This window comes from Canis lupus, chromosome 3 (assembly GCF_048164855.1).
Source record: "Canis lupus baileyi chromosome 3, mCanLup2.hap1, whole genome shotgun sequence".
Lineage (NCBI taxonomy): Eukaryota > Metazoa > Chordata > Mammalia > Carnivora > Canidae > Canis > Canis lupus.
Genome location: NC_132840.1, coordinates 18,923,597 through 18,947,542, shown reverse-complemented (window position 1 = coordinate 18,947,542; position 23,946 = coordinate 18,923,597). Strand labels below are relative to the sequence as shown.

Below are 23,946 nucleotides of genomic sequence, written 5' to 3'. Positions count from 1 at the left end.
TCTAGACCAGGTTTGATCATGCAATCTGTCCTTTCTTTGCCACTTGGAGTCACATAGACCACATCTAGTCCTTACTTCTTTCAGATATTTGAAAACTGATCTCTTCCTTCTCCTGGTGGAGAGTCCTCAAGTCTCTTAACTGCCCCTTATAGACCTCATAATATGACTCATCTGGCACAGAGTGTCTGAAGCAGCCTCATTGTTAAGAGTTCAAACACTTAAAAAATCATGTTGTTGTAGTAACTGAAGAACATATCATGATGGTGAGCATGGAATGTTAATGGAGTTTCACCAACTAGGGAATGACCATGTGTTGATATCACTGTAACCCAAACTTCAAGGTATGGACAGGGTGGGAAAGGTAATAACAGGTCATCTCATGGACATGAGGGCCGTATTGCTGGTAACACAAGTTTTTTGATCTTCACCCTTTCAGATGATAACTAATGTTTTGAGTGTTGATTTGTAATTGTGTATGTATTTTATATCTCATTCTCTATTTCACACAGTGGTAGGGGAAAACACCAGGAGAAGACAACCAGAAGTTGAGGCTGGATCAAGTCTTTGTTGTGTCATTGACATGTGTGGGGTGAAGATGTCTAAATTCCACAATTATCATTAGTTCCAAAAAGGTCTCATATCTTATGAGTTGTATAGGATTTCAAGGATCCTTAGCAGCCTGGTCTTTCTCAGAATGGGATCCAATTAATTTTTCCCTGAAAGGTTGGACCTAGAACGGGGCACAGTATTTTCACTACAGTGCGAACAGTGCATAATAGCAAGATTATCACCTCCCCTAGCCCTGAAACTACGTGTTTATTCATATGTCCAGAGACTCATTTGCTCTTTAGACAATTGATTATTTTTGAGTTGACTGTCACTGTGTTTGTGGCTTCCTTCTGAAGAGCACAGCATGGAGACAGGAAAACAGTAATCTCACACTGGAGAAATCTGACAAACACAACCTCAACCAGGTAATCAAGGTCAACATGGACAGTGATCAGTCATGTGATAAAAATGTCCCCTTTATCATTGCAGAACATTCTACAAAAGATCTGATCAGAACTGTCAAGGTTATCTAAAATAAGGAACTTTTGAGAAATGGTCACAGTCAAGACATCCCTAAGGAGCCATGAGCAGTAAATGTAATGTGGGATCTTGGATGAAACTCTGGAGCCAAACAAGGACATAGGGTAAAAACTAAGGAAATCTGGAGAAACTATGTACTTTAGTTGATAAGGATGTATCAGTATTGGTTCATTAGTTGTGACAAATGCCCAACAGTAATGGAAGATGTTTTGAGTATGGGAAAGTGGGTGTGGGTATACAGGAACTCCATACTGTCTTCAAATTTTTCTGTAAGCCTAAAACTATCCTATAATCAAAAGTTTGGTTAAATATATAACAATAGGTAAGTATGATAAATGTTCATATTTTTATAATAATATAATTTAATGCTTATGTATATACCTCTATATGGATATATTATAAGTATATTTATTTATATTATAATAAATAATAAATATAGCTATAAAAATTTATCTAAGTAGCCTTTTCATTTTAGAATAGATTTACAAAAACTTATGAAGATAGTACAATGTTATTTATATATATACATATGTAGCAATATATATAGTAATATATATTATTATATATTATATAAAAACATAATTATATAATTTATATATAATTACATGTATAACTATATATATACATATATATATTTACTAAGGAATGAAAAAAATTATAATACCCCTTGATTAACAAGAAGAACATTGTCAGCAACCCCCGGGAACCCCTCTCATGCTATCTCCCAATTACTATCCTTTCTCTCTTCAAAAGTAACTACTATTCTAACTTTTAACAGCATAATTTAGTTTTGCCTGTTTTTTAAACTTTATGTAAATAGAATCACATAATATTAATATTAGCTGTGTCACTTGACAACATATAGATTCATCCGTGTTGTATGGATGACTAATTTTCATTGCAAAAAGCAAGGACTGGCAAATTACAGCTGACAGGACAAATCTGGTCTGTTAACATGTTTTGATAAACGAAGTTTTATTGGAATTCAGCCATGCTCATTTATTTACTTATTTCTGTGTCTGCTTTCCTGCTACAATGGCAAAGTTGAATAGTTGGGAAACAAATCATAAGACCTGCAAAGCCAAAAATAGCTACTATCTTGTTTACATAAACAATTTGCCAACCTCTGCTGTAAGGCATTTGGTTGCATAAATATGCCTCTGTTTCTTTCTCCATTGTATTAATAGAAAAAATGAGTTTTTCACTTTGCTAGCTATCATGAATAGTTGCTGCTATAAATATTCTTTTTTTAAAGATTTTATTTATTTATCAAAGAGAGAGCATGCAGGTGTATGCACATGCACAAGCTGGGTGAGAGGGGCAGAGGGAGGGGGAAAGAGAATCTCAAGCAGACTTCATTCTGAGCACAGAGGACTCAACCTCACCCCTGAGGACTCAACCTCACCCCTGAGATCATGATCTGAGCCGAAATCAAGAATCAGATGCCCAGCCGACTGAGCCATCCAGGTGCCCCTGCTGTAAGTATTTTTATAAACGTCTCTTGAAACACATGTGTATCCTTTGCCGTTGGGTATATTCAATGGAGTGGAACTATGGAATCCATGGCATATGCACAAATTCAGCTTGGTGCCATATTTTTCCCCAAAAAATGATTAAACCAATCCCAACTAAACTATGAGAATTCCAGTTGTTCCACGTCCTTCCTCAAGTTTGGTATTGTCAGGCTTCTTAATTTTAACTATTCTGATAGGTCTGTGGTTGGATCTAATTGAGTTTTAAATTTCTTTTCTCTGATGACTAATAATTTTGAAAACCTTTTCATATGTTGATTGTTCATGTGATATTCTCTTTGTGAAATGCTTTATAAATTTTTTTCTGACTTCTTTAGATGTATGATTTTTTAAACCCTTTTTCTTTTTCTTAAAAAAAAGATTTTATTTATTTATTTGAGAGCGAGAGGAAGAATAAGAGAGAAAATGAGAGAGCACCAGTGGGAGAGAGGCAGAGGAAAAACAGGTTTCCTGCCAAGTGGGAACCCCAACGGGGGGCTCAATCCCATGACCTGAGCTGAAGGCAGACTCTTAACCAACTGAGCCACCCAGGTGCCCCTAAAGCTTTTTTTCTTTTTAAACTATACACATTTCAAGGCTATACAATATTTTTAAGTATGTCTGAGCTGCACTCCCGATGTTTGGTATGTACCATTTTAATTATTGTGCAATGAAAAATGTTTTATAATTTCTACTAGAATTTGTTCTTTGTTACATGGGTTATTTAGGAATATATTTTATAAATTTATATGGGAAATTTTATTGATATCTTATTGCACTTTCTAGCTTAACTTTTCTCGTGTTGAAAAGCATATTATATGTAATTTCAGTCCTCTGAAATATCTTGAGCCTTGCTCTGTGGCCCGTCACATAGTGGATTTCTATAAACATTCACATGTGCTTAGAAAGAATGTATATTCCGTGGTTGGTTCTGGTCCATGCATATCATTTAGATCTTTTCCATCCCTCTAGTTTCATTTGTGCTAGATTCTTGCATTTCAGATATGTCTCTTCAAAGCACCAGATACTACGGTACTTTTTTTTTGGTATAACAATCTTGTCTTTTAAGCAAACAATTTAGTTCATTTACATTTCATGTAAGAATTGATGTGTTTATCAATCCTTAAATCTATCATTTTACTTTTTACCTTTTATTAGTCTTTTTTAAAGATTTTACTTATTTATTCATGAGAAACATACAGAGAGAGGCAGAGACATAGAGGGAGAAGCAGGCTCCCTGTGGAGAGCCTGACATGGGACTCGGATCCTAGGAGCCCAGGATCATGACCTGAGCCCAAGGCAGATGCTCAACCACTGAGCCCTTGGTACATCATGCTTGGACCTTTGAAACATATGCACACCATCCCCACCATCCTGAATTATATGCTATAGTCATCACAAATTTTTATTATGAGATATGTCAAATCTCACAGATTGTTCTTAATATTTGCTTTATGCAGTCATCATTCATTAAAATTTTCCAAATATTTACCCTTTTGTGGCTTCTCATTCCTTCCTACGTCTCCATGCTTGCCCTTGAGATCATTTTTCTTTAGTATTTCTTTTTTAAAAAGATTTATTTATTTATTTGAGAGAGAGAGTTAAGTTCAGGGAGGGGCAGAGGGAAGGAGAAACTTTAGCAGACTCCTCACTGAGCTTGGAGCTCAATGCGGGGTTTGATCTCACAACCCTAAGATCATGAACTGGATCATGAACTGAACTAAAATTGAGTCAGACGCTTAACCAACTGTACTACCCAAGGGCTCCTTTCTTTAGTATTTCTTTAGTGTGGGTGCTAGTGATAAAATTTCTATTTTTGTTTTTCTGAAAATGTCTTCATTTCACCATTTTTGAAGGATATTTTCACTTCAAGGGCATAGAATTTCAAGTTGGCAGTTGTTTTCTTTCAGCAATTTGACGCCTTTGAGAAGATATGTTTTATATTTTATCTGGCTCTATTGGATAAGCTCTCAGCAAGAGAGTTGATCCTAATTATCTTCTCTGCCATTACCAGAAGCAAAGTTCCTAAGTCTTTTTTATACCATCTGGTAAGGCTCAGCTCTCCCTATCCTTACAAGACATTTTATTTGTATCAAAATGAAAACCCTGTTAAATTTCATGTTTTTAAGATTGGGTCCACTATGCCCTCCTCCTAGGACACATCATGGGAAAATCTAAGTGAAAGTTCATAGCTTTCTAAGTTTTGAAGCAAGGCATTTCATAAGATGTTCTTTCTTTTTTTTTAATAATAAATTTATTTTTTATTGGTGTTCAATTTGCCAACATACAGAATAACACCCAGTGCTCATCCCGTCAAGTGCCCCCCTCAGTGGCCGTCAACTGTTCACCCCCACCCCCCCGCCCTCCTCCCCTTCCACCACCCCTAGTTTGTTTCCCAGAGTTAGGAGTCTTTATGTTCTTTCATCTACCACATATTTACAAAGTTCCTACTAAGTGCCAGGTGCTGTTCTAGGTACTGAGAATCCAACAGTGAGTAAAATAATTTGGTTCCTGCCCTCACAAAGAAGCTTAAATTCTAATTAGGGAGAGAGACCAGTAAATAGACAATTATAATACAGGTATGAGGATGTACCTCTTGAAATCTTAATCATCTGCCATTTCTCTATCATGCCAACAATGATAGCAGAAATGACCTTGTCAAAATCTGTCTTTACTCATTCCACTAATCAGTAGAGTAATTCTAATCTGACACATCTACTTATTGGTCAGCCATGTTAGGTCCTAGCAACTGTCCATTCCTCTTCTAAGATTACCCAAACCACTCTTTTTCTAAGAGCCATGAAAGGAATCAGATTCCCCTCTGTCCCATGGTTTTCAGAAGACATTTTCTTTCTCTTTTGGAAAAAGACAAAAATTGGGAGTGTAGGGCTTTCAGAGCTCAGAAGCACTTCTCAGAGTAATTAGTCTATGAATATGCTCATGACATCAAAGGTGTTGATAAAAACCCAAATCTGGATTTTAGCACTATAGAGAAAGCTATCCTACCTTTAAGTTTAGAACTGTCTTACATTTTTTAGTTTCTATGCTGGAAAATTCTTCCTGCGTAATCTTCTTACAAATCTTTGATGTGATTCTGGCTGATAATTTCTTGGGACTGCAACTAAATAATTGGACTGCAACTAAATAATAAAATTGCCTAGATCAGTACTTCCCAATTTTTTGTACTTCATAACCAGTGCAATCTTTTTTTTAAAAGGAGAGAGATACACATTGAGACTCCACTATTTAACTTTGCCAAGTGAGAATGCATTTAAAAACCAACTATCAACAGTCTACAAAAGAAAAGGTATTTTAGGGCAGCCCAGGTGGCTCAGTGGTTTGCGTCGCCTTCAGACCAGGGCCAGATCCCGGGGACCCGGGACCAAGTCCCACGTCGGGCTCCCTGCATGGAGCCTTCTTCTCCCTCTGCCTGTGTCTCTGCCTCTCTCTCTGGTTTCTTCTCTCATGAATAAATAAATAAAATCTAAAAAAAAAAAAAGAAAGAAAGAAAAGAAAAGAAAAGAAAGAAGAAAGAAAGAAAGAAAGAAAGAAAGAAAGAAAGAAAGAAAGAAAGAAAGAAAGAAAGAAAGAGGTATTTTAACACACCACAAAAAAATGGACACGGTCTCAGAATGAAATGTGATCTCTTATACTGAATAAATTTAACTTTATGAGAAATGTTCAATGTTGTCCTCATTTTTCAGAGAGTACCCCAGACGGTAAAAGTTTTGTCGCTAACTGACAGCAGGCAGTGGATTGCCATTTGAGAACCGAAGCGAGAAAGCTATAGGACCCTGCTCTTAAGACAACAACAATAGAACTTCATACTCATGAGATTTGGGGAATAAGTTCTAGATTCTGTGAACAGGAGGTGGTAGCATTCTAAATCCTGATATTTTTATCTGTGCCTTTGTTCTTGGGCTCATTTCTTTCTCTTCTGGGCACTAACCACAGCAAAGAGCAAAGCAGCATCAAGAATAGAAAAGTCGAACGCCAGTTAATCTACACGCCTTAACCCATTGTCCTTGTCTTCCATACATTGTGTATTAAAGCAATAACATTAGTAGAGGGCGAGCTTGAAAGATCCCTGAGTTCTATTTTGACATTGTGTATCAAAACAAAAACATTAGTAAAGAACCAGATTAAAAAATCTCTGAGTAAAAAAAAAAAAAAAAAAAAAAAAAATCTCTGAGTTCTAGTTAGATTTACCCACTTGTTTACTGACAAGGGCTCTCCACCTATACAGCTCTATTTCTCATGAATACATTAAGGATTCAACATGGATAAAAATATTTCTGCTCATGTTTCCAAATTTCTCTCTTATTCTCCCTTAAATGCCTCGAAATTAGTCACATCCTCTGTGTTCATTTCCTTTCCTCCCCCTTGGGAAGGGCCAGAGTGTGAAAATTCCACCCTGAATCGAAGGGGATAATGGCACAAATGACCACTCTCACTAGGCTGAATGGTTTCAGCCAGCTTCTTCCTGCAGCAGAAATAAGGCCATGTATCTCCTTCCATGTCGGTCAGCCAAACCCAAGCAACCATTCTATCAAGGCACCGATGATAATACAACTTCTGGAAGCAATTCTTAAATGTGCTCTAGAGACAATAACCACTTTTCACTGGCCCATGGTGAGGTGATGGTCATCAGTGAGCACATCTTCTGAGTTTTCTTAAGACTGAATTCATTCAATTTCAAGGATTATCTTCAGAGACTAGAGCCTTCCTCTCTTTTTGGCATTAAAATATCTTTTGGTGAATGAAATGGTGGTGATAGGCTATCACAGTTTAGTTGTTGTTTCTTTTTGGATGCCCTTACTTGGCAAAATTAAAAACTAGCAAGCCTACATGTCTCCCCAGATTTTGGTCTGAAATCTTACCAGGGTTCAAAATTCAAAAACATGGGAGCCCCATTAACAGACAATATGGTAGCTTTGAGTTAGCTGAGTTCAGGGTGGAAATTCAGCTCTGCTATTTACTCAACTATGTGAACTGCCCTCTCTGCTCTGAGCCACAGTCTCTCACCGACAGTGGGATAATAATTCGTACCTCATATTGGTTATAAAGGTAATCTATGTAAAAGTCCTGGCCTATCAGAGTTTTCAATGGCAGCCATTATCACAAGAATCTTTTGGGTCTTGACAAGAACTCCTTTCTTTCAGTTTCTGTCCTTTCTTCTTGGGACTTGCAAATTGAGAAATACGGGCTGAAGGCAACCAATGCACAATTTGGCATGGCTTCTCTCATATAGTCATGGCTCCCAGGCTGAAGGTTCACAGAAGGAAACAGACTTGCATCTGTATCTCCAGAAGGGAGATTAAATCTAGGATGAGTCTATTAGAAAGACAACATTTCAAAATTTGGGAGCACAGCTGAATACCAAAAGTAAATTATGCCATAAGCCAGATGTTCCAGGAACTTCTTTTCCATTTTTTTCCTTTTGCCTGAAGGGAAAGTTTTAGTTCATAAAGAAAACAATGAGCAGAAATTGCTATCGCAAAATTGTTCATGGTTATTTAAAATGAGCCCGTTTGAAAATAATCAAAGATGTGCACAATGATTTATAGAGGAAGTTGTTCATTTCAGTGTTATTTATCATATGTAAAACACAGAAGCATCCTAAATGGCTAACCATAAAGGATTTGTTATATAAATTACGGTACTTTCATTTGATGGACTGCTATACAGCCATTAAAAATCATGTTGTTAAAGAATATTTAATGACTTGAGAAAATGTTTGCAATATTTTTTGAGCAAGGAGAGCAGGTTACAAAGTAGAATCTATAGTATGATCACATTTTATGTCCCTATAACACAGATATCAGTTGGAACATCTCAGTCGAGATCCAGATAAGACTGGCTCGAATTCCCAAGCCTGTGGCCTGGGGTCATAAAAGCCTTGCCTGGATTTCTTTGAGATCCTAGGGACCTACTCTCTCCTAGTTCCTTTTGCTTCTTGTCAGTCACTCCTCTCTACCATTCTGAACTCAGTGTGAAACTCAACTTCTCTTTTCTGTTTGCAAAACAAAATATATAACAGTAAAATCAACTGTAGCAAAGTACCTCCTAGTTTGAATGACCCAGGAGAGAGGGAAGAGTAGAAGAATCATGTACCTGACTGTAGTGGGATGAATAGTGGCTCCAAAGAGATATGTCCATGTGCCAGCTATATGAACCCGTGAATGTGACATTATTTGGGGAGGAAAAAGGGTCTTTACCAATGTAATTAAGTTAAGGATTTTTTTTTTTTTATGGTGCAAAAGTTAATGTTTAGATTTAACCAGCTAGACTCAGTTTAGATGATCCCAATTTTGTTGGCAACTTCCAAAGCATCATAGTCAGGAGCCGGTTGAACATATGCCTCCTCCTCTCCTTCGGGCCTGATCAGGGTGTGACCTCGGTGACCTCAGTGTCTTAGAGCTTCACAGCCTGTTTGATCCGGTGCTTGTTAGCCTTGACGTCCACCATGAACATAAGTGTGCTGTTGCCTTATATGTTGTCCCTGACTTGGGAGTCAGGGAGAACTTAATAATGGCATAGTGGTCAAGCTTGTTTCTCCTGCAGTTGTTCTTTTGAGGATATTCGAGCTGCTTTCAGAGATGCAGTGTCTCGGGCCATAGGAGGGCAAGTGACCTGTGGATCTTGTGTGTGTGGCAACTGTGGAGGCCTTTCAGCACTGCTTTCTTGGTCTTCAAAGCCTTTGCTTTGGCTGCTGGCTCTACTTCAGAATAAACCCACTACCTGACCACTCCACCGCTTTTAACCCAGTCCAAGGCACCACCCGTCACCTCCCGCCTGGACTGCAGCAAGAGCTTCCTATAGGTCTCTCTGATTCCACTCTTGTCTCCTTACAGTTCCACCCTCCACCCAACACCAGAAAAATCATTGTATAACCTCAATCCTGTCATGTCACCCATCTGCTGCAAACGGTACCAAAGGCTCCCCATCTCACCCAGAGTAAATGCTAAAGTCCCCGTGGATGACTCCAAGGCTAGATGTTTTGTCCCATGTAGCTCTTGGACCACATCTCTGATTTCCATTTCCTCTATCTCCCCATTCACTCCATTTCAGTCACAAGGGCCTTCTTGCCATGCCTCAAACATACAGGCACACTCCTGCCTTGGAGCCTTGCTCCACCTTCTCCCTCTGCCTGGAATGCTCTTGTCTACTTCCCTCCTCCTGTATATCCTTGCTCAAAGGTCTCCTGCTCAGTGTACCCTGCCCCCACTGCCTTTCCCCTTAACGTGCTCTACGTTTTCCCATGAAAATAATCTAAGCAACAAATACACGGCAACAACAACAAATTCTACAATGGATCAATCTATTTATCAAAAGCAAAATAGTTGTCAGGAGGGTGCTGATATATTTATTTTAAATGAAGTATGAGGGGCACCTGGGTGTCTCAGTCAGTTAAACACTTGCCTTTGGCTCAGGTCATGATCTTGGCGTCCTGGGATTGAGTCCCGAGTTGGGCTCCCTGCTCAGCAGGAAGTCTGCTTCTCCCTCTGCCACTCCCTCCCACTCATGCTCTCATTCTCTCTCTCTCTCTCTCTCTCAAATAAATAAATAGTCTTTTTAAAAATTAAATATGAAATTGGTTTTTTCCCTAACAGTTAATGATTAAATATCAATGGGGGCATATACCTCAAAAACAAAAACAAAAACAACTCAAATACTTTGACTTGGCTGATTGATTTGGCAAGGTGGAATGACTTTGCCAATTATATGATGAACATCTTCCATAAGTTGAATGAGGTAAATCGGTTACAAAGTTGTTGTAAAGTATATTTAGCACAAATTTGGTAAGACATATTTGGTCAAAGTAGTTTGACCAAAATATGTTGCTGACAATACTGAATTTGTATTGAAATTAACTGTTTTGATTTATCCAACTCTGAGTACACCTGGTTAAACAAGATGCCTCTGAGTTAAAGAACAGCGGCCACCTCAGAGACCCTCCCCACTGATAGGCAGGAGCCTCTCCTTGCTCTCTCTCTCTTCCACAGTCCATGGGGTCTGTGCGGTGCCCTGGCATTGCCCCATTTCATATCCTACTCTCTTACTTGGGGCTCCTGCTCAGCCTTGCCTAACTTCACAGGACTCGAGAGATTGGTGTTTTTAGACCCTGGGAGGGGAAGAAGGGAGCCCGCGGCCCGTTCTTAGGATGGATTGTCTCTAAGACATATTCACATTCTGAAGGTGGCCGAGATTAACTCGCTGACACTCTGGGAGTGTTACTCTTGTTAGGAAGCCATCAGGAAAATAGGAAGCAGAAGGAAAGAGAAAATGAGTCTGAGACACTTTGCAAGGCAAAAGGAAACGGATATAAGAATGAAGGAAAAGAAGTGGGTGTCAAAAGAACCCAGCCAATGCCAGGTGTTGCTGGACATAAGGCACATACCTCTGGCCATGAGGTTCAGATAGGTGGGTGTCCCCATAAATACCTCCCAGGGACAAGATCATATATGTCTGGGAGTCCCTCATGCAGGGTTAAGAGTTGAAACCAAGAGAACTAAAGAGTTCTTTGAGGAAAAGGATGTCGAAGAAAGGAAAGCTGGAGGTTGAATCCTGGGTTTTACCTTGTTACAAGCTGGGAAGAAAGTACAAAGGAGGCAAAGAAAGAAGCTGGAGAGGATGGGATGAAGGAGGAGGAGAAGGAAGAAACAAGGAAGAGCACACATGGGGGCGGGTTAGTCAAAAGACAAGAGGTTCCACAGGAAAAGGGGGAAGGTGATACTGTCAGAGACGGAAACTCAAATACGAGGCAGCTAGCAAGGAAAGGTTCTTTGCAAAAAGGAAAATCTAAACAAATGGTAAATTTTAATTTCTCTTGCATAACTGAATCCCTAATGAAACATCTGTGCAAGAATTGCATTTAGGATCATATAATGAACTCCTGGCGCTCACAGGACTGCCTTTAGTTTTAGGGATGCAGCTGAATAGGATACACGTTGCTCTTTCAAGAAACACCACCTGAATGTTCCTTACAAATGGGGAGGGAGAAATAAAAGGAATTTCATATTCTGTCCTGTGCATACCTATTCACATTATATTGTACTGCCGTGCTCTCTGAGGGAGGAACACCTTTGGGTATGCTGTGAGTTAGGTAAACACCCACTAAATATTGATGCCTGCATAATTAGAATGACTAAAATAATCCTGGCATAAAATTACCCTCGCAGTTAGGAGAGAGACAAAATGAAGTAATTTGATCATGAAAATTAATACAAGTTGACTCTCAGTTTTCAATGCAGCTAATTGGAAACCATTTATTATTCAAACCCCACTTTTGCTCTTGGTTTGTATTCTTTTCTCCTTGCCCTGAGAAAGAGGAAGGTAGGAACAGTCTCGGGGGGCAAAGCTGTCATATTGGGAAGGTGGGAAGGAGAATTATGCTTATTTCCCAAAGGCAGTGGCTCCTCAGCAATTACCTGTATTGATTTTATCACCCATGACATGCTTTTGTGGGCATGTCCAGGAGGATTGGCCATTCTGTCCTCTCCTACTCAAATGACATTGCAATTGCAATGAGGCAGACATTATTGTAGATATAATTTTTTAAAATAAGTTTCATTGAGATATAGGATTCACATATCATAAAATTCACGCATGGAAACGGTGATTTACAAATCAGTGGTTGTTAGTGCTCACAGAGTGGTACAGTCATCACCATATTTCATCATGGTAGAGAGAAACCCTATACCCATCAGCACTCACTTCCCACTGCACCCCAAACCTCCCCACTACTGGCAACCACCAATCTGCTCTCTATCTCATGGATCTGTCCATTCTGGACGTTTCATATAAATGGAATCATGAAGTGAGTGGCCTTTCGTGACTAGCTTCTGAAATTAACAAATGAAAACATGAGCATGATGTTTTTTATGTTCATCCATGTTGTAGCATATTCAGTATAGACAGCCCCTGACCGAAGACTTAGGACGGTTCGACTTCTGATTTTTCAACTTTGCCACGGTGAGAAAGCAGTGTGCCTTCGGTAGAAACTGCACTTCGAATTTAGAATTTGGAATTTGGACCTTTTCCCCAGGCTAGCCATATTTAGAATGATCCTCTCTCATGATGCTGGGCAGCAGCAGCAAGCCAAAGCTCCAAGTCAACCACACAGATCACAAACAACTGAGCCATTTACAACCATTTTGTACCCACACAAGCATTCTGTTTTTCACCCTCCATACAGTATTTGATAAATTATACAAGATACTCAACACTCTACACAAAATAGGCTTTGCATTAGCTGATTTTGCCCAACTGTAGGATGATGGAAATATTCTAAGCACATTTAAGGTAGGCTAGGCTAAGCTATGATATTCCTGTAGGTTAGGTGATTAAATGCATTTTTTACTTATGATATTTTCAACCTACGATGGCTTTATCAGGACATAATCCCACTGTCTGTGGGGAAGGTCTGTACTTGGTTGCTTTTTACAGCTGAATAATACTCTGTTTCTATGGATTATCACATTTTAAAAAATATTTTATTTATTTATTCATGAGAGACACAGGGAGAGGGAGAAAGAGAGAGGCAGAGACATAGGCAGAGGGAGAAGCAGGCTCCATGCAGGGAGCCTGATGGGCCGAAGGCAGGCGCCAAACCGCTGAGCCACCCAAGGATCCCCAGATTATCACATTTTATTTATCCATTTGCCCATTTCATTGATGGACATTTGGATTGTTTCTTCTTTGGAACTGTTATGAATAATGCAGATGTGAACATTCCTGTACACATTTTGCACATGTAGTCTTGAAGGTAATCTATAATATGAACAGCTCCCATTGCCCAGGAGGGGTCTGTGGGTCCCATCAGTTTAGGACTCCTCTGTCCAGAGTCAGCATTCAAATTCCCACAGCTCTCACTAGCTCTGTTTCTTACTTCCTTGCTATACCTCCTCTAAGTATAAAGACTAGAAAGGTGGGGCGCCTGGGTGGCTCAGTGGTTGAGCATCTGCCTTCAGCTCAGGGTGTGATCCCAGGGTCCTGGGATGGAATCCCGCTTCGAACTCCCCGCAGGGAGCCTGCTTCTCCCTCTGCCTATGTCTCTGTGTCTCTCATGAGTAAATAAAAACTTAAAAAAACAAAACTAGAAAGCTAAGTTATTCATTACTTCATGTTCACTACTATACTGCAGGTGACACATTAGTTCCGACACCTCCTAGCTGACCTTTACACGTGCTGTTTGAAAACTGCCAGCCCTGAAAGTGTGGCCTCCTAGAGAAATTATCTCGAGGGGCAGGAGGAGGCCTTCAAAGTGTATCAGGATAGTTTTTCAGAATCTGCAGTTCCCTGAAACCACAGCAGAGTAGGATGCAGAACCGTATCTTCTTTTCCTTCCAGCACAGACATAGCCAGTACTTCTTCACTCCTCAGACATATCACTCAATCCTGACTGTACACTTTTGCCCTGTTATTTCTTCCACCAAAATGTACCCTTCTTCTCTTCTTGGGCCAGCTCCTACTCTGTCATTCCTCAGGGCTCATGTCATAAGCCACTTCCTTGGTAGACACTTCAGGAGCTGTGCTCATGAAAATCACCGGGATTGGAGAGAAACCCCACTCCTCAGCAACCTCAATATGGAGCATCCTTAAAAGCTTTATAGGATTCTGGTGAGTAGCAGATGCAAGCGGGGTCCCACTGCCATCCCCTCACATCTACTGGAACTGGAAAAAAGAAGGAAAATCAGGGACACGGGAAAACATATGGACACACATAAATGTGGAAACTCAAGGGATAGAGTTAAAAAAAAAACATGCCGACTGAATATTCTGGAGTCTTATGGAGCCTCATCGACCATCCATCCACCCATCACCCGCAATCCATCCATCCATCCATCCATCCATCCATCCATCCATCCAAGCCAACACTGAGCCCCATTTATCAGGCCCTGTGTTCAGCATCGTGGGTACGCCGAGATGGAGGCAGAAGCCTAAAAGCAGATATTGGAGGTGGGAACAGCGGTAGATGTGACGGTGAGGCTGGAAGCGGGCGGGCGCGTCGGGGGCCTTCCTGGGGCGAAGCCCAGCCCGAGGGAAGGTGGACCACCAGCCCTCACATCATAGAGACGCCGAGCCCTCCGGGCTTCCTAGAGAGGCCGGAAGTGGCTCCACGAGGCCGGGGGCGGGGCCGGGTCGGTGCGGGGGCGGGGCCGGGTCGGGGGGCGGAGCCTCCCGGCCGCTCACCGTCCGCAGCCGCAGCAATCTTCCGCGCTGAGTGGGCCGGGGGCGGAGCCGGGGGCGGGGCCGCCCGGCCGGTCACGGGGGCGGGGCCGGGGGCGGGACCGGGCCGGGGCGGGGGCGGGGGCGGGGGCGGGGCCGGGGGCGGGGCCGGGGCCGGGGCCGGGGCCGGGGCCTCTTGGCCGCTCACGGTCCGCAGCTGTGAGTGGGGCCGGGGCCGGGGGCGGGGCCGGGGCGGGGTCTCCCGGCCGCTCACGGTCCGCAGCGGCTGCCGTCTTCCGCGCTGTGAGTGGGCCGGGGCCGGGGCCGGGGCTAAGGGCCGGGGTCGGGAGGGCGGCGGCTGCCCCGGGGGGAGCGGCTGTGGGCGCCCCTGTCCCCAGCGCGCGGCGGCGGCGGCAGGTGGGACGGGGGCGGGCGGGGCGACGCCCATCCTGGCGGCGGGGCTGCCGGGCCGTGGCCGCAACGTCACGAGGCCCCGGACACCTGCCGCGCGGTCGCCGGGGAGCGGGTGGGCGGCGTGCGTGGCTTCTCTTATTTCTTGTTTTTTAAAACAGACCTCAAGCTCAGGAGTTTTGTCGGGTTTTGTTTTTTGGGGTTTTTTTTTAAGATTTTACTTATTCATGAGAGACACACAGAGAGAGGCAGAGACACAGGCAGAGGGAGAAGCAGGCTCCAGGCAGGGAGCGCGATGCGGGACTGGATCCCAGGACCCCGGGGTCACGCCCTGGGCCGGAGGCAGCCGCTAACCACTGAGCGGCCCAGGCCCCCCGCCCCCCCCGGGTTTCCAGCAGGCATCTGCATCTACCTAGACTTGATCATTGGGTTTCATCTCACGGTTCCTGGAAGTATGACCTCCCCTTACCACCGACAAACGATTCCGGTTTCTCATTTAAAGTGGCAATGTGAGGTTCCCACTGAAAAGGAATGTATTTTTTGCAGAAAGTTAAACAGATTCAAACAAAATAGGATAGGTGAGTGATAATAGCAAAGAGACCAGGTGTGTGTGGCAGAAATTGTGCAGGTGATAAGGAAACACTGCATTGTCCCAATCCCGGGGTCGGGGGCGGGAACCTGCAAGGCAAAGAGCCCAGGCTGGGGGGCAGTTGGATCCGCCTCTATCAGCCTCCTTCAGCTTGGGGCTCTGGGTCTCAGCTCAGGTCTGATCTCAGGGCGGTGAGATGGAGCCTGGAGTGGGCTCTGGCCCTCCCCGCCAAGCTCGGGGCTCTCTCTCTCTCTCTCTCTCTCACTGAAATAAATCCATAAATAAATAAAGAGAGAGGGAGATAAATAAATAATTAGCTAGCTAGCCAGCCAGCCCAGGCTGGGGAGTGATGCACACCTGTCTTCAAGCCCAGAGTCTAGCTCAGCCACTTATAACCTATTATTTGTGAGCCAGTTCTGCAGGGAGGTGGGAGGAGTTTAAGATATCTTTTCCTTCCAGGTTCATTGAGATAATTGACATAACACTGTAGTTTTAAGGTGTTCAATGTGATGATTTGTTATGCTGTGAAACAATAATCAGAATAAGATCTGTTAAAATCCCAGGCATCTCACATAATTAGTGTGTGTGTGTGTGTTGAGAGCTCTAAAGATCTACTCTTGGCAACTTTCAAGTATGTAATACGATATTGTTGACTGTAGTCACAAATACTGCTGTATATAAGATCCTCAGAACTCATTGTCTTTTATTACTGGAAGCGTGTAATTTGCTTTGACAGTCATCTCATTTCTTCTAATCCCCGGCCCCCAGTAACCAGGATGCTACCCCCTGGAGTATATCGACTTTCCACCTAATGCTGTGTCCTCAGCTAATCTTCTCCAATGTGTTTGGCCTTTTAGGGTTCTATACCTCACAACCCTTTCACCTGTATCAGGATTACTCCCCTTATCATCTTTAATAACTTCATCTGTATTGCCCTGACTACTTTATATTAAACACAAATAATTTTCAGAGCATGCATGGAATTTGAACAGCACCATTTCTAAACCCTCTAGCCTCAGTGTGTTTTCCTGATCTCAATACACTAAGTACACAGTTACCTTTTGCCTCTAGATAGTACTTGGGCAATAAGTTAAAACACACCACCACAGGGTTAAACCCACTTAGAGCTGTTTTTCTCTTCCTTGAAGCAAATAGGGTAAAATTTAATTTTTCTGAAAGCAGTCTTCAATTCTCCCATCTTCTCTGGACTCCAGCGGCACCTAGATTTGTATATTGCATTATAATACCAGAGGGTTAGTAGCGCCATCATCTTGAACTCACGGGATGAAGGAACCGTGTGCGTAATCTAAGGTTCTTATTACTGATCCTTGGCATTTAATTAGGTCTTTGTAAGTCTAAAGTACCCATAGTCATTTTTATGAGTTTTCTCATAACTTCCTGTGAGATGTCAACTTTATTACCCTCACTTTATCTTAGTATTATCAAGAGGTCAGACGGATTTAAATTTCATTTTTTCTTGTTTGTAATTAAGGTTCCGTTTTCTGGATCATGTACTCAACTTTAGCCTATATCTACTAGAATGACGGCTCAGGTCAGATGTAACCCTTCACCCTCCACCCAGAGGAAAGCAATTACTAAGCCGGGTTTTGAAAGAGCCTTTAAGAGCCGGGGTTTTGAAAGAGCCTTAAAGTGATTATAAACGCTGGTCTGAGTGCCCAGCCCCAGAAGACATCAGATGGCAACTAATTAATTAAACAGAAGCCATAAAGTGTGTAAAGATCATGCAGCTGGTTAAGAAAAACTGTATACTCTTCTCCCGTCTGTCTTGGTGTTCTTGGGGGTTCCTTGCAGTTTTCTGAGAAATGTGTTTACTGCATTTTCTTCTGTGTTTATTGATGTAGGAAGCCAGGAAGGGAGGCGGAGGCTCCGGGTGGTCATGGTAATGGCTGGTAACCTGTGAAGGTTTTTACCCACCTGGTGGATAGGCTTCTTTTCCTTACTGTTTCTCCTGCTAAATCATTACTTTTTCCGAATGTATTGCCACCTTTCTCGGCTGACCCTCCCGATCAGGTCAGTTATACAAGTTCTAGCTTCAGATCATTGTGGAATTAGTTGGAAGATAATGAGGAGTAGCATGAATAGGCCTGGCAGGTACTCTGAAGCGTTCATAATTTGAACTCGTACTTTCCCAGCATGACTAATGTGCACGTGAGCCATCTCTGACCTGTGGTCCTGTGACTACACTGGAATGTGCGGTTTTAAAAACAAAGAATAAATAGAGATTAGGAAGACTTTCTGTTGAAATTTTCTTAATTGGACTCTGAGGCCTGGTCCATTTTCTGAATCCCTTAGAGTGGAATTCTTGTGGAGATACTAAGACTGTTTTAAACTTCGTTATCTGGCATCATGTTCATCAAAATGGAACATCTATTCACCAAATGGAACGTTTCTAAAACCCTTGTGTGCCTTTTCAGTTACTGACTGCACGCTCCTTAGACTTCACCTGGGTGCTGCCCACTAAGGTCTCACTTGCTCACGAGCTCCTGTCCTGTTTTCAGCTCAACACCCTGGCATTTCCTCCTCGCAGATAAGCCTATAGCCCAGCCCCATCACCCCTTACCCAGACTCTTGGCTGTTTAAAGGCTTACCCTCCTCCAGGCAAAGCTTGACCCTTAACCAGGACCAAAGGACCATACCTGTTCAGTACACTTCCAGAGGCTTTCAGCCATCTGCAGAATGGAGTTCCCCATCAGGAACTCCTTGGTGTCTCCAAGCTGACCCCAGGCCATCTTTCCCACCTGAATCACCAGCAATATGTTGTGGTTTCTGTGTGTGTGTGTGTGTGTGTGTGTGTGGTGGCTTCTATTTGCATCCCAGCCATAGTGGACTTACCATATTAATTGCTCAGTACAGCCTTCTTGTTGCTGTTCCATTCATTAGTGATGTTCTTCAGCCTGTGGTAACCCTCTGCCTCATCTCAGCCCCCCTAAATCTTCCTGTCATCCCAGTTCAGCTATAGGCTTGTCCCTCAGTGAAGTCTTCTCTGATAGGCCCTATAGAATCCGTTTCTCTTGCCTGTCTCTTGCCTCTCTTCCACGGCACCTTGCTTACACCAACAGGTAACAGTAATCTTGTTTTCTCCTTTTTTGCTTGGTGGTTTAAATATTTGCAGAAGGCTCTCTGTCATGAGTTCCAGAAAGCAGGAATTCTGTCTCATTTAGCTTTGTGTTGTTTTTATCCCATAACCCAGAATTTCTTAGGAGATAGGTTAAATGAAAATAGCAGTGTTGGTTGGCATGTAGACTCTTTTTTTTTTTTTCATGTAGACTCTTAGACACTGTAGGGCTCTGCATTATTTGTGCCCATCATAATTTTACTAAACTGGATGTATTTCACAGTGTTAAAAATTGACCAGAATTTCAACAAATATTTGTTGAGCATCTGCCACGTTCCAGGTTCTGGTACAGACACACCAGGGGAAAAGGCAGAATGTTTCATTTCTCATGGAACTTACATTCTTTTGGAAAGAGAGAAAAAAAAAGTAGATAATTTTAGGTCGTGAAATGCTCCATGAAGAAACAAAGCAGTATTGGGATGCCTGGGTGGCTCAGTGGTAAAACATCTTCCTTCAGCTCAGGTCGTGATCTGGGGGTCCTGTGACTGAGTTCCACATCAGGCTCCCCACAGGAAGCCTGCTTCTCTCTCTGCCTCTGTCTCTGCCTCTCTCTGTGTGTCTCATGAATGAATGAATGAATGAATGAATGAATGAATAAAATCTTTTTTTTTTTTTAAAGCAGTGTTTAAGGTAAGGGGATCTCTTTTAGGGTGATCAGAGAAGCATCTCTGAGCAAGTGACATTCAAACGGACCTAAATATTGAGAAGGAGGCATCCAGGCAAAGATCTGATGGAACAGCATTTCTCACTAAGATGAAACAAGATGTGCATAGGCCTCAAGTCACAAATGGGGTTGGCATCTCTATGGAAGGAAAGCCCAGTGTTTGGAGGGTAGCGTATCAGTGGCGAGAGAGCACAAGATGACGTGAGGGAGAGAGATTGACCACGTCATGGAGGTGAAGGGAAGAAGTCTGGGTTGAAGGCTCAGTGACTGACAGCGATTGTGTTTGGAAACAGACTCTGTAGCCACCACACCAACTGACTTCTGCATGAGGGACTGGTTAGCTCTCTTGGCCACTGATATACTTAGTACACTTATCCAGAATAACGTGTCAAGCTTTTTGCAACTCTGTACTTCTGAGAGGTGTAGTCACAGTGTGTGGAAATGTAATAGAACCATCAGTCCCCTGACTCTAGAGCTTGAAGGAAAGGAAATATGAGAAATGGCATCATGGAGTGCCTATCACGTCAGCCGTTTTGCTGGGTTTTCATAAGCCTGTGAGCCTATTAGTGCCCCTTTTTTGATGCAGCAATAGGCTCAGAGGGGTCAGTAACAGTGTTGCATACTTCTTTCTTACAGGTCCAGTGATCTTTTGACTGCCACATATGGAGGCCCAAAAATCTCCAAAGGAAACTGTCCTCATTACAGGAGGAGGTGGCTATTTTGGTTTCCGGTCAGTGCATGGATAAAACACGTCCTTGGAATTATTTTACTGGTCGTTGTTGGAAAAAAATAAACCTTTCAACTCTAACATAATACAGTATAGACTTCTACTTTTTTGAGTAGTGTTAAACCAGAAGTGAACTAGGTTGCCCAATGCTCAGATGCTGAAATTTAGAACTACAGATGTATTCCACTTTAAGAAAAATTCTTTTGAGGGTATTAAATTAGATAACTGACATAACCAAAAACATTTAAAAATAATAGTTATTCTTTTGCAGCTCTTATCATTCATAAACATTCCAAAGAATGGGTAGTGGTTTCTAAAATGGGGAAAAATGGAACACGTAGATGCCATCATCTTAAAAGATAAAGCCTCTCAGTGTAATTCAGGTAGATGTGTGGATCCTCAGTTTTGAATATTTGCGTACTTACCTACATAAGTAAGAGTTGCTCCAGTGAACATGTCAAGTGAGGGACTCAGGATAAGCCCAGAAGACTTGGGTCAGCCCAACATCGATTGGTAAATTATTTTATGCATTTTTCCTCAATTTGATCCAATATAATCTTTCTCATTTCAGCCTGGGCTGTGCTCTGAACCAGAAAGGATTCCACGTGATTCTGTTTGATATCAGCAGCCCCACTCATTCTATTCCAGAAGGAATCGAGTTCATCCGTGGAGACATTCGCCACCTCTCTGATGTGGAGAAAGCCTTCCAAGATGCAGATGTCACGTGTGTGTTCCATATTGCCTCTTACGGCATGTCAGGGCGGGAGCAACTGAATCGAAGCCTGATAGAAGAAGTCAATGTCGGGGGCACAGACAACATCCTCCAGGTTTGCAGGAGGAGAGGGGTGCCAAGATTAGTTTATACTAGTACTTTCAATGTCATCTTTGGAGGTCAAGTCATCAGAAATGGAGATGAATCTCTGCCTTACCTACCTCTTCACCTCCATCCCGATCACTACTCTCGGACGAAATCTATTGCAGAGAAGAAGGTGCTGGAGGCCAGTGGTACCACCCTGCTGAGAAGTGATGGTGTCTTAAGAACCTGTGCTCTGAGACCAGCTGGCATATATGGGCCTGGAGAGCAAAGGCACCTTCCCAGGATAGTGAGCTACATTGAGAGGGGTCTGTTCAAGTTTGTGTATGGGGATCCTAGGAGCCTGGTGGAATTTGTCCACGTGGATAACTTGGTACAGGCTCACATTCTGGCCTCCGAGGCTCTGAAAGCTGACAAAGGTCACATTGCCTCTGGGCAACCCTACTTCATCTCAGATGGCAGACCTGTGAACAACTTTGAGTTCTTCCGGCCTTTGGTTGAGGGCCTGGGCTACACATTCCCGTCTGTCCGCGTGCCGTTGACCCTCATCTACTGCTTTGCTTTCCTAACAGAAATGGTTCACTTCATTTTAGGGCGACTCTATAATTTCCAGCCCTTCCTCACCCGCACAGAAGTTTACAAAACTGGCGTCACCCATTACTTCAGCCTAGACAAGGCCAAGAAAGAGCTAGGTTATGAGGCTCAGCCATTTGACCTCCAGGACGTAGTCGATTGGTTTAAGGCACATGGTCATGGCAGAAGTTCTGGAAATCGTGACTCTGAATGTCTTGTTTGGGATGGGCTGATGGTCTTTCTCTTGGCCATGGCAGTTCTCACATGGCTGCCTCCTTCTGCGGTTCTGTCACTATGAGGGAACTAGAAATAAGGAGCTGATCACACTTGCTGAGATGGTTTTCAAGAAATACAGGTTTAAAATCACTATATAGGGGCACCTGGGTGGCTCAGTTGGTGAAGCATCTGCCTTTGGCTCGGGTCATGATCCTGGGGTCCCGGGATCGAGTCCCGTATGGGGCTCCCAGCTCAGTAGGGAGTCTGCTGCTTCCTCTCCTCCCCACTTGTGCTCTCTCTCTCACTATCTCTGGTGCTATCTCTGTCTCTCTCAAATAAGATCTTCAAAAAAATAAAATTTCTATCTAGATCTAAATATATCTATATATAGATTTCAAATAGAAATAGATACGTGGTAGTGAGTTTTGGCTCTTCAAATTGCTACTTAAGAATAGATTCTTGGATTAAGTCTTCATTTCTTACCTTCTTGCACTAATCCTGAGGGGAGAAAAAAAGAAGCAAAGACAAGTTTGAAATGTAGTTTCTTGTATCCTTATCCTTTAGATAAGTACAGTAGAAGTCATATTGGTGCCACAGAGCCAGAATGAGGAAGATTGGAAATGTCTTGAATTTCTCTGAGCCAAAGATGTACTTATTTCTGTTCCCTACACTCTGCACCCACTTAAAATAGACTAAAATGTGCACTGATACGGGAATGGCAAAACACTAACAGGCTTGAGTATGTGTGAAAGACACCAAATTGGGTCAGATCCCTGCAGACCAACCCTCTGAGGAGATGGTGGCTGTTGAGAGGCATTAACTAGTCATTCCTGTAGGGTTTAGGAATGAGTTTTTACCCTTTATAACATCAGGGCGTTGCACCCATGTGACCACATGGTAATGTTTGATTTTTAAGCAAACAGAACTTTGTCTTACCTCATAGGATTCTTTTGAGGATTAAATTCGACAAGGCATATAAAGTGCCCCTTAACACAAGCAAGCCGTTGTTTCTGTTAATGTCATTGCTATACATTCCTTATAAGGGTTTTCTTCCTCAGGGTGGTTCTGTTCAGAGGGTGCTGTTGCCACCAACCTTTCAGGAATGTCTTTGTGGTAAGCCCTCAGAGTTTGTAACAAGCATGTTTGAATATACTCAGTGTGTGTAAGGTTCTGGTCTCTGAGCAGAGATGGAAGTTTAGGAAACAACTACAAATCTGATTAAGGAAGATGATCAAGCTAATGATGCCATATGGAATTTAAAAGTGAAACCTAACTCTCAACTAATAGAGTGGCTTTCTTCTGGGAAGACGTTGGGTTCTCTGAAGGCAACTTCCAGTGAGGAATGTTTTGAATAATGGTGTTACTGTGTAGCCACCCTGGAGGACTGCTGTGGACAGCATCCAAATTGCACTGTTGCACAGAAACCAAAGGGAAATGAAGAGAATCTTGTATCCAGTCCATGATTTCGGCTTCAGAAAAGACAGTATTGGGACGCCTGGGTTGCTCAGCAGTTGAACACCTGCCTTCGGCCCAGGGCGTGATCCTGGAGTCCTAGGATCGAGTCCCACATCAGGCTCCCTGCATGGAGCCTGCTTCTCCCTCTGCCTGTGTCTCTGCCTCTCTCTCTCTCTCTCTGTCTCAGGAATAAATAAATAAAATCTTTAAAAAAAAAAAAACCAGTATCAAAGCATAAGGCAGATAGATTGCTGTGGAAGGTTACATTAGAGTCGTGTTGAGATTACTTGTAGGAAAAGGAAGTTAGATGAATACTCCCTGCCTGGTAAGTGCTGTCTGGATGTTTTGGAAATAATGCTCAACCTGATACGAGAAGACCTGCAACCATGAATGAAATATTGTGTAGCCTTAATCTAGTAACTGAAGCCTCTTACTTTCCTCATTTCCTCATGGGAATGACTTGTATTTGCCTTTTCTACAAACCCACCCATCTCACAGCATTTGTTGTATCAAATAAGATGTCATGAAAGCACTTTTAATCTATAAATCGCAAAATAAATAGGTGATGGTAGCGATCACTTCTGATGAAA

General features: G+C 42.5%; 1 protein-coding gene across 6 annotated transcripts; it reads left to right on the top strand.

The window, feature by feature from the left end:
- Positions 1 to 972: 972 nt before the first annotated feature.
- On the top strand, positions 973 to 23,946 carry SDR42E1 (short chain dehydrogenase/reductase family 42E, member 1). Of its 6 annotated transcripts, none has more exons than XM_072819428.1 (4): positions 973 to 1,193; positions 2,460 to 2,567; positions 20,208 to 20,301; positions 20,870 to 23,946. In XM_072819428.1, exons 3-4 carry the CDS (start codon positions 20,234 to 20,236, stop codon positions 21,981 to 21,983), a joined length of 1,182 nt encoding a protein of 393 aa, XP_072675529.1. In that variant the 5' UTR covers positions 973 to 1,193; positions 2,460 to 2,567; positions 20,208 to 20,233; the 3' UTR covers positions 21,984 to 23,946. The 6 variants fall into 6 exon arrangements, with proteins under 6 accessions (XP_072675529.1, XP_072675528.1, XP_072675531.1 ...); XM_072819427.1 differs by having other exon boundaries at positions 2,365 to 2,567; XM_072819430.1 differs by lacking the exons at positions 973 to 1,193; positions 2,460 to 2,567 and adding an exon at positions 14,204 to 14,222.